This window comes from Rhamphochromis longiceps, linkage group LG7, assembly GCF_057381845.1.
Source record: "Rhamphochromis longiceps isolate RC_006_pf linkage group LG7, R_longiceps_female_GT1.1, whole genome shotgun sequence".
In the NCBI taxonomy this organism is placed as follows: Eukaryota; Metazoa; Chordata; class Actinopteri; order Cichliformes; family Cichlidae; genus Rhamphochromis; species Rhamphochromis longiceps.
In genome coordinates this window covers 46686193-46697359 of record NC_140563.1, presented here as the reverse complement: position 1 = coordinate 46697359, position 11167 = coordinate 46686193, and the positions used below count along the sequence as shown (strand labels likewise).

At 41.9% G+C, this 11167-nt stretch overlaps 1 protein-coding gene across 2 annotated transcripts; it reads left to right on the top strand.

Annotated features, from left to right (window-relative positions):
* The first annotated feature begins 2133 nt into the window (after positions 1-2133).
* On the top strand, positions 2134-10366 carry tbx3a (T-box transcription factor 3a). Of its 2 annotated transcripts, none has more exons than XM_085413931.1 (7): positions 2134-3269; positions 4461-4728; positions 5125-5271; positions 6268-6344; positions 6635-6792; positions 7341-7984; positions 8926-10366. In XM_085413931.1, exons 1-7 carry the CDS (start codon positions 2878-2880, stop codon positions 9370-9372), a joined length of 2133 nt encoding a protein of 710 aa, XP_085270057.1. In that variant the 5' UTR covers positions 2134-2877; the 3' UTR covers positions 9373-10366. The 2 variants fall into 2 exon arrangements, with proteins under 2 accessions (XP_085270057.1, XP_085270056.1); XM_085413930.1 differs by having other exon boundaries at positions 4461-4743.
* Positions 10367-11167: the final 801 nt, after the last annotated feature.

The window sequence follows — 11167 nt, the reverse complement described above, 5'->3', positions numbered from 1 at the left end:
GACATTGCACGCACTGTTTAGCTACTTAGCTCCAGGTGTTCTGTAAGATCTCCATTCAGTCAGAAGTTGCTGGAGCTTATCAATAGTGGCGCATTTGTTTTCTATAGCAAATCAATAACAGAGAAAATACGCCACATCCGAGTACATCTCCTGGGGGTATATATGCATGCACTCCAGTTTACGTACTTGTATACAGTATCTACACAGGCAAGAGGGGCAGGTTTCTAAGACAGCGCCTAACAATAATTATGATGAAGAGGACATCCGACCGACAATAAACAAAAACCTGCACAACATGCGCGCGGTGGTCTCACACTGATACTTGCGAGCACGAGCGCTTTTGTTTTCAATTCAGTGCAAGCTTTTACAAATTCTAACAACCAGTGTGCGACAAACAGGCCACATTTCCACGTTGTCAAACTATTCAGAATGCTGCATGAAGAATCATCATAATTCACTACATCCCTGTTGATTTTTGTAAGAATTTGCTCATTCCCTCAAGGACTCTCAGATCCACGCGGTCCCCGCCTGGATCCATGGAGACAGACAAATGACTGAGAATTGATGGTAAATGTTTGCCCAAGGCTGCTGACTGGCCACTGCACTCTAGTTTACTTGTGAATTAGTGGTTAAATTGCATTTTGGAGAGCACTAGCGTGGCTTTGTCTTGGGTTCACTTCGACGCTGTGCAGAAAAAACTGTCACTGCACCGACTAATGAGCTGCTTCTAATTGGCGTTTTTAAGCATCTTATAAGTATATCAGCATTGTTAATAGGCGCATACTGCATGTTACCGTTATGGAAGTGCACTGTGGACCTTAGGCTATAGCGGTTATGGAAAATAGGTTATGACAGCTTGTACGGGTGTAACAGGAACAACACTGGCTCAGATAGCTTAAAAAAATACCCGTGCATTATCAATAACACCTAGTTGGTTATCCAGCGTGAGCAACTGTCATTTTGCAGAGGCAGGCTATAACGGAATTGTTTCCCAGAGACAGTTGTGCCGGGAAAGTGTGCTATATTTAACAAGAGAATTGATTGGTAGGCTATGATTCAAAACATAGACGTTTTGTTGGGGAAGTGATAATGCAGTAGCACAAGTGAGCACATCCTCCCCGAACTGTGCTCCTCTGGGTATTTGTGCGCAAACTTGTGATACGGGATGAGCCTCAGCAAAGATGAACTTGGCTGTTAAATGAAACCCATTTCAAGTCGAAATGAAAATATTTATATTCACTGGCTCATCAAAATAATGTATTTCCACATCATATGTACAGCACGCTTCTCTCACACCGAGTCAAATCCAAACATGGCTTGATGAGGAAAAGTGGAAGTGAAGACCTCACTGTAGGGAGTATAATCTAGGAAGATAATAAATGAAAAAAAATGAACACACCTTACACCCGTGAGCTTTCAAATTTTTAAAAATCAAAATAAAATAAATAGCCTAATAAACTAATTCAAGTTAAAATAACTGTTAGCGAAAGCCTCAAAGGTGTCATAATATTCGCCTAACGTTACATTACTGTCAGGAGCTTATCATAGAGCGCTTCATCCGTAACCCGGTCATATTTTCCTGAACTTTGATTTCAAAGGAGGTCGTTACTGGAAATGTTCCTCTGTTTTCCGGTGCTGATAAATCTGTGCTCGCAGACTCTGTAAACTGCGAAGTGAAAAAATTTAATTGTTGTATTAAATTATGACATAAATCTGATTATAACCCAGCAGGACAGTCTTCGTGGTATTCAAACCAAAAAGAAAAAAGAAAACACGGTGATACGGTGGGGAATGGGACAGAGAAGGAATTCAGCAGCGCAACACAACAACCGGCCGACAAAGCGAGCCGGTCTCCCGGCTTGGCTTGTCTGCTCTCTCCCTTTCGCTGGGTCTCACACACCGACCAATAGCGCAAGTTCTATAACGATGTTGACATATTCACACAACACTGGCTGAGGCAGGGTGGTGTTTCACGGCAAAGCCCTTTTTAGTTTCCAAACACCTTTTTATAAGTCTGAAGTCTGTCCCCTCCACCCGACCTGTTAAAACCACGCCCACGCAGCCACACAATTGGTCCGAAAGCGTCAAAGAGCCAATCAAACCGAGCGCTGCTACTCTCTGTTGCATACACATCCATACAGTATGAAGCCCTATGGGCCACAGAGGCGCTAGGAAAATCTCGGAGCTGGGACCTTACCACCTCTCTTTCTCTCTCTCTCTCTCGCTGGCCGTCAGCGGACTCCTTTCTTTTGCACACGTCTTTCCCTGAAATGTGTGTGTGCGTGAAAGGGAGAGGAGAAATAAAGTGTGTGCGCGCGTGTGAGGGTACATGTCCGGAGCGAGTAAAGGCAGGGGGATTATTCGGCGCTATCGAAATATTTCAACACGTCGCTTTCGCTGCAGGACTGAAGCCAATAAGAGGGAACCCATTTTAACAGGAATGCCGATATTGTAAACAGCAGCAGAAGAGAAGGAATGCACCGCAGTCAATTAAGTGACTCACCTCACTCGGTTTAATTCGACTAATGTCCGAAAGACGCAGAAAGTTGTCCGATGCGCGTTAACCTCCGAAGAAAATCTGCCTGGCAGCACTCTTGAAGATTAATGGAGAGCACTTATACATTTCACTTTGCAGACTTTTGACCAACGATTCGGCAAATGACTGCAGAGATTTCCCGGCAACTTGGGAAAAAATAGTGGATGCTTGTTCCCGTCGAGTTCAAGGAGGAATTTCCAAAAAGCTTTCCAACTCCAGATTTGTTTTGATTTTTGCTTCTTATTTTGCCATCATTTGGCTCTGTCATACGCGAGCCTTAGTGTTCTAAGAAGTATTGCTTTCAATCCAGCCAGTCGTCTACGTTTGTTGCCTGCTCTTGGATGAACTTCCTGATGAGAGATCCAGTCATACAAGGATCAAGTATGGCATATCATCCGTTTATACCTCACCGGGGTCCGGAATTTGCCATGAGTGCGATGCTGGGTCACCAGCCTCCCTTCTTCCCGGCCCTGGCTCTCCCTCCCAGCGGCTCCCTCTCTTTGCCGGGCGCCCTTGGAAAGCCGATCATGGACCAGCTGATGGGAGCCGCGGAGACCGGCCTCCACTTCTCCTCGCTGGGACATCAGGCTGCTGCCGCCCACCTCAGGCCTCTGAAGACTTTGGAGCCTGAGGAAGAGGTGGAGGACGACCCAAAAGTTCACTTGGAAGCCAAGGAGCTTTGGGAACTCTTCCACAAGAAGGGCACTGAGATGGTGATCACAAAATCCGGAAGGTGAAACATGTTTTTGTGTTTATTCAAATAATTTAAAAAACAACAACAACGCAGAATCCTGTTGTGTGTGATCAAAATGTGGGATGTTATGTCATAGCCTGCACACATACAGATAGATTACAATTACTACAATTGCTTTAGAAGAACAAGTATAGAATAATCCTTTAATTGTCCCACAAGGGGAAATTTGGTTGTAACAGCAGCCAAAAAGACACATATACAAGCAAACAGTACACAGGACACAGAACAGAAACATACACAATTTTTCTTACATATTTACATTAAGGACAATGGTTACTATATACAGAGAGTACTGTACAGTTATTAAATTAAATAAAAAAGCCTTTACATTCCTCTAAGTTCAACTGGTTACGTTGACATTTCAGTCTAAATATGCCACAAATATAACGCTGAAACTGCATTTTTTAGTTATAGAGTAAAACAGCAAAGATCGGCCATTTCTGATATCTATTTCTCGCTCGGAAAATAAAGAGACCATCTGTAGTTACAGTGTAAATTTTCGTGTTCACACAGCCTGCAAAGACACTTTCCTAGGACGTGTTTATTGGTGGAAAACAGCATACACTCGCATAAAATAAAAGGGATTATGCATGCAACTCATGAATTATTAATATTAAACCTTGTCTTTCATTAGTTTTCACTTGAAAGATCTATACACAGCTTATGATATAAAATACAGCTTGATAATATTTTTTTTACCCACTGCCCTTTTTATCTAAATTTTCTGTTGTCAGAATACTCTATTAAAGTGGCTCATAGAGCTCTGACTAAATTAATTTTATCATCACGGTAATCTTATTGTGTGTGTGTGTGTGTGTGTGTGTGTGTGTGTGTGTGTGTGTGTGTGTGTGTGTGTGTGTGTGTGTGTGTGTGTGTGTGTGTGTGTGTGTGTGTGTGGGCCTTTCGTGACATTAAGAATCAAGACATCATTTATTTATTGGAGAGTACATACTCATAATATATTTGTTTACCAACACATACTTACATTAATTAATAGCAGGCTGCCACACTGAGATTATAGCGGTGTAATACACTTCTTAAAATCTAGACCTTAGTTTATTTACGTGCACCTAAAAAACATTGTGTTTTTTAAAATATCGTTGGAAATGTTACCCCGTGATTTATTTTGTAACGCATTCGTGTTCATAATATATTTTTGTTCTTTCACAGGCGGATGTTCCCTCCGTTCAAAGTGAGGTGCACTGGTCTGGACAAGAAGGCAAAGTACATACTCTTGATGGATATAGTTGCAGCCGACGACTGCAGGTACAAATTTCATAACTCCCGCTGGATGGTGGCAGGAAAGGCCGACCCCGAAATGCCAAAGAGGATGTACATTCACCCGGACAGTCCGGCTACTGGTGAACAGTGGATGTCAAAAGTCGTCAATTTTCACAAACTCAAGCTGACAAATAACATCTCTGACAAGCATGGATTTGTAAGTTCAACTAATGTATGTCAATTTCCCTATTTATCAACTTACCGCTTTAGTAAACACATGTCGTCATGATTTAAAATTGATTGTTTTATTTTAGTACAGTTTGTTTGTTTTTTTAAATGAACACCTAAAAGACCCGTTTACAAAAATAAAAATGTCAAACGTGGTCATGTTGAGATATTTTGTAAGAGTTATTTTTTTTATTTATTGCAAATATTAAGCTTGACATTTAAACTTGTTTTAGTGCAGATATGGCTCGATTTGTCTATTTTAATACGAAGAGAGCTTATGTTTTAACAAACTAGCGATCCTAAAAAGTAACACAGAATAAACAAATCTCTTTGTATTGTGAGCCTTTTATAATTGCTCATGTTTGTGACTGTGTGTGTGTTGCAGACCATTCTTAACTCGATGCACAAATATCAGCCCCGGTTTCACATTGTGAGGGCCAACGATATTCTCAAACTCCCGTACAGTACCTTCAGGACTTATGTTTTTCCTGAAACGGATTTCATTGCTGTGACCGCTTATCAAAATGACAAGGTAAGCGCAATTATTGCCCAGAGGTCTGCTAAACTTATATTCTGAATTTTTTTTTCTCAAATGTAGCCTCCCTAGCCGTGCCAGACGCGCTTTCCTTTCTGCTCTGCACCTTTTTGTTGTCATAAAATATGAAAGACGTCATATTTGTTTGAGGCTGGGAGCTTGTAGTATCATAGCGTGGGTCAGGGTTTGGCGAGTGAGGGGTGGGGGGTTGCGACTAAGTGCCACATTCACCAGTCTGTGGTAGGAAAGTCATAATTCAGAGGAATGTTGTGCAGGTTATCTTTCTTTTATTTAATCACGTGGAAGGGATTTGGCTCAGACCCAGACCCGCTCTCGTTCTCCCTGTCTTTGCATTTGTGATTGCAGGCTGTGTGTGTGTGTGTGTGTGTGTGTGTGTGTGTGTGTGTGTGTGTGTGTGTGTGTGTGTGTGTGTGTGTGTGTGTACAGTGTGTACAGTGTGTACAGTGTGTACAGCTACAGTGTGTGTACAGGGGGGCGAAGAAACGTAAAGGGGGGAAAGAGGGAAATTGCTTCAGACTGTAGTGCATGGTAGCGTTTTATTTTTTGTAAGAAAAAGAATAAATTAAAATAAAAATAAAAATCGTCTCAGTGGCTCTTTGGAAGAGCTGGAAACCCCTTGGCACCACATCTGCCCTCCCATCTGCAGTTCTATCACTGCCAGCTGGAGGGGAAGTGGTGAGTGAATAAAGTTTTGCAAAAATCACAAACAACGCTGCATACTTCACACTCGTGGAGAAACGTGCCAATAGTAGGACTGCTGCTTCCTTTGTGTTCATGCGTCTTTTTGTTTATCGCGTGTTTTACCTCTAAAACCCCCAAAGAGAAGTTCCACAAAACTTTGGCCTTTGGGACCAGTGATCATTGTGTCTTGTAAAGTTGGAACAATAACTGGCTTAAAGCGGCACTGAATGACTTTTAGGGATGTTTCCTTTCCTATTTACTGTTATTTACACACAGTTTCAATTATTTCAGATAACGCAGCTGAAAATCGACCATAATCCATTTGCTAAAGGATTCCGTGACACGGGCAATGGGAGAAGGGAAAAGAGGTAAGCTAGAGGGAAAAACGGGAATATACGTGAAAATAAAGGGCGAAAAGACTTACTGCATTTAGGCTACATGTAGACAGACAGTGATCTTGCTGGATTAAAACTACGTCTAAGCTTCCACATTAACCGCAGGGGGTCCGACTCTTCACAAGATTACTCTAAATCTATAGGCTAATTCTAAAGTCATAAATCTTTTGAATAGAAATAATCTTACTAAGCTTCTGCATTATTTGTTATGTTTTTTAACCTGAACTGTGGCTACCACCTATAACCTAGCTACTTGCGCGCAGGAAACAGCTGGCCCTGCAATCCATGCGTTCCTACGAGGAGCATCAGAAAAAGGAAAACGGGGCTTCAGACGACTCCTCTGGAGAGCAGCCTTCTTTTAAGTGTTTCGGCCAGGCCTCGTCCCCTGCCGTGTCTACAGTGGGCCCCCCACACCTGAAAGGTAGGCTGACAGACCCCACCACTAGTCACAGCTCTGATCACAAGTTATGTGTCAACTCGTAAAATTTCCACTATGCCAAGACTTTTTCAGGGTAGCTGAACGTAATGTGTTCAATTAAATCTGCGAAGCCAAGCTATGAATGAATAGTTGATCATTTACATGAGGAAAATTGATAGGGAAAGTCTCTACAATTACCGTCTCGTTCAGATTAACAATAAACAATTAAACAAGGATTAGCCTCAGTATAGTTGGTGCTGTTGTGTCTGCTACAGCTGTTTTGGAGCAATTTGCAAAAATACATTAAAATACTCAAAAAAGGCCATGTGAGAATGTGTAACACACCGCCATCTATTATTGGAAGCAATGCAAATAAACCTCATCGGTGTGGATTCCTATTGTGCAATAAATGTCCTGCGTGTTTGTTTTCTATTCGACCTCTGAGGGTCAGCTGTAGCGGGCTACCTCAGATAGTAGGAGTTATTATTATTATTGCCATGATTCACCCATGTGCGAAAGGGAAACTGATATTCTACTCCTCCTACTTACAGACTTCTGCGACAGCGATGAGGATAGCGACGACGAGAGCAAAGATGGACACAATAAAGATGGTCCGGACTCCAGCAAGATTTCCACCACCACAGAGGACGGGAAGGATCACGAAGCGAGTCCAGCTAAAGGGCATCCGTTCAGTAGCAGTGACTCTACTAGTAGGACCCGCGAAAGCGGTCCCAGGACTGAGAAAAGCCAGGCAGACTCACGGCAGAGCCCCATCACTGTTATCTCCAGTACCACCCGCTCTGGAGAAGAACTCAAGAGCCCGAACCAGGACCATCCCAAAACGGACGAATGTAGGTCAATAAGCAAGGACAGTTTCATGCCTTTGACCGTTCAGACTGACAGCGCACACATAGGTCACAGCCACCTGCATAATTTTGGATTTCCTACAGGCCTAACAGGACAACAGTTTTTTAATCACCTAGGGAGCGCGCATCCGTTTCTCTTGCACCCCAGTCAGTTCAACATGGGGGGCGCATTCTCAAACATGGCCGCAGGCATGGGACCACTATTGACAGCCGTGTCCACGGGAGGGGTGAGCACCATGGACACAGCTAGTATGGCATCACCTCCGCAAAGCTTGACGGGGGCGCCAGGTCTGCCCTTTCATCTGCAGCAACACGTCTTGGCATCACAGGTAAAACCCGTTTTCTCTGGCCTGTGGGCCTACCGCCAGCTTTGCGCAAACATGTGATTGGCATTTCAACACAGCCGACTAGGCCCAGATTTAATATCGTGTGAGATAATTCTATGCATTTAATGCTCACAAGTTAGCGTGAACACGATTTGAGAAAGTGTGCGTGTGGTTGTGCGTGTGCGGCTGTATTGTTCTTGCGGGGGTTTGTTTATTTTGTTTTAAGGCCAAATGGGCTAATATTCGAAGTGAAGTCATGCAGCTGTATTTTGACTGAGCACGGTGTCGTGGGCATGGTTTTACTAGATTTCACTTTGGACTCTTGTTGTTAATTCTGGAGTAACTATGTCTGGTTAAAAAAGGCTGGATTTGAGGCAACCTTACAAAAAGCTTTTTATCATTTCTTCTGCTAGTTTTGTTTTCATAAAAGGTCATTATTATTATAATTTTAGTATTTTAGAGCCACAATGGTGAGTAATAAAAAACCGTATGACTCAAATAAGGAAAGATCATTATGTTTTAATAGACAACAAAGTGTCTATTTCCCCCTATTTATTATCAAAGCAAGCCTTATGGTTTCTTTAGCGGAAGTATCAGGGAACCCGATTTTTCTTAATTCTTAAACAAGTGCAAAATGTGTTTTTAGAGTGGATCGTAAAGCTTTCCGGCTGAATATTTTGTAATGCATGGAAGTTACTACGATCTTTACAAGTCAAATCCTCGTTCTGGATCAGTGAACGTAAAATCTCCAAGCAGATTCGATGAAGTGTGATAAAATGAAGCTTTTAAATTTTGGGAAAATCATAACTCAAATGCATTTCTCTTGCCTTTCCCCTTCTTTTTTGGGAGGCTCACGTGTTGTTTTACTCTGTTAGAAGTGTTTGAATGGTGTGATCAGCGGTGTGATATGTGGCTCACTCTCAGTTTCTCCCATTTACCCGCAGGGCATTGCCATGTCTCCCTTTGGCAATTTATTCCCTTATCCGTACACGTACATGGCAGCAGCCGCGGCAGCCTCGTCTGCTGCCTCCTCCACAGTGCACCGACACCCTTTCCTGAACGCAGTCCGTCCCCGACTCAGGTACAGCCCCTACTCTCTCCCGATGACGGTACCGGACAGCACGCTGCTCACCACTGCCATGCCCTCCATGGCCAGCGGCGGGGCCGAGCTGAAAGGGGAAGGCATCGTACCAGCGAGCCCAGTGTCCGCTGTCACCCTGGATTCCACGTCGGAAGTTACCAGTCATTCGTCCACAATATCCTCCGGATCGGTCTCCATGTCCCCAAAGACTTGCACGGAGAAAGACGCGGCCAACGAGCTTCAGAGCATTCAGCGCCTGGTCAGTGGACTCGACTCAAACCAAGACAGGCCACGGAGCGGGTCCCCCTAGGATTTTTTTTTTGTTTTGTTTTCAAATCTGCTTCTTATGGGGTGTTTTGTTGTCTTGAAAAGAGAAACACATCGACACATTGAAGGTGATGACATCACTGACCCTCGTAGACTAATGCAGGGTTGTTGTTTTTTTAAAGAAAAGCTCAAACCGTGAACTGTTGGACCTTTTTCGTTTCTGAAATGCACTTTGTTTAATAATCATCTGATCTGTATATTTCTTTCTCTTGCTCTTCTTTTTTTTGTTAAATTAAACATCACTCGTATCCTGTCATATGAATACCGTACAAGTATTGAAACTGAATCGCTGGCATGGGTGTGACTTACAGATTTAGGAGAAGTTGCTGCTGTGTCCTGTCTTCTAACGTTATTGTACACACGGGGGGTGAAGTGTTTTTTTTTCAATATGCACTCTGATTTGATTTGACTTATCTGCATTCACTACCGTTTGACCTACCTTTGAAAGACTGCTGTATTTTGTTGTAGCTCTTAATTCATTGAAAACGTTGCATGCCCTCTAAAAGAAACCGAATGTCATTTCAACACTAAAAAAAGTTAAACGAAAAATTGTGGGAAGATATTCCATTTGAATATAATTATCAGGTATTCATTTAATTTTCTTTTCAATTAGGTTATGAACTGTAAAAAAAGAAAGAAAGAAAGAAAGAAAGAAAGAAAGAAAGAAAGAAAGAAAGAAAGAAAGAAAGAAAGAAAGAAATTTGTTTTTCTTCATGCGTTTTTTTAATGAGATTAGGCCGATTCTAAAATGACTGGTGCTCCGAGACAAGTGTGTGACCCAGGCATGCAGGCAAAGGGAAGCAGGAATTTAAAGTAAATATAAAAGAAAAAAGAAATGAAAATGAAAGGTCGTATTGATCATCGCTGTAAATAGGAATATATAAAATATTTATGTAATTATTTCATATTGTTATTGCTTGTAAATACAACTGAGTAGTTTGTTTTTAGGGATCTGTTCTTAATTTATTGTCGATATACCTGTGTAAAGATAGTTTGTGGACTATTATCCTTTTTTGTTGCCATCTGCATTTATACCCCATTTAAAATATGGAATTTACCCCCTTCCCAAATATCCACTGAGCTAGTTATTCACACTCATGTGCCATTGTATTTTCACCTGTCCTCGTGTGTGAAGTCCTACTGTTTAAGACGAATGAAAAAACGACAACGCACTGCACCAATGGCTTGAAAAAACGTATATATTATTTTTGGAGAAGGGTTTTTAAAAGAAAAAAAGTGCTGTTGAAGTGTGAAAAAAGTGGACAATCTTTCTGTTATTAACATACTTTGCGAGTCTGATCTTAAAAGTGCCGCATACTCGAAAAAATGAAGGTTTCTTTTTGTGTTTCTTAAGTTGTCAGTGGGTTATGTTGTATTGGAGTTATGTCTAGTTTACAACATCGACATCGTGTTCTTGAAAGTTTCAATAAAATGTCGAAATGCCTTTCTTTTCTTTTCTTTTCTTTCTTCTTTTTTTCTCGTTTTATCCAATACAGCGGAGAACTATTTTAAACTACAATTCGCAATTAAATTCGCATACCGGCCTGTAGAAGGCTGGGATTGTGCGATACAGTCCCAAAAAATTCTGCCACCATGTTTTTGATTACTTTGTGAAGGTGAGTGAAGTCTCTCTAGGCTGTGTTCAAAAAGTCAAATTAAGATAAGTCAGAACCTGGGATGGCTACCTGGATAAGAGGCCTCACGGTGTAATTCAGCGCCGTTTTTATGGGTCTCACTTGACGTCTAATGCAAGCTAGAGTTTTACAAATATACTATGA

What these genes read in the sequence shown, in the direction of transcription:
- tbx3a (XM_085413930.1), top strand. Translation starts at nt 2,878, where the DNA reads ATGAACTTCCTGATGAGAGATCCAGTCATACAAGGATCAAGTATGGCA. An exon ending in GTGATCACAAAATCCGGAAG is followed by an intron (nt 3,270 to 4,460) that starts GTGAAACATGTT and finishes GTTCTTTCACAG; the next exon opens with GCGGATGTTCCCTCCGTTCA. An exon ending in AACACGTCTTGGCATCACAG is followed by an intron (nt 7,985 to 8,925) that starts GTAAAACCCGTT and finishes ATTTACCCGCAG; the next exon opens with GGCATTGCCATGTCTCCCTT.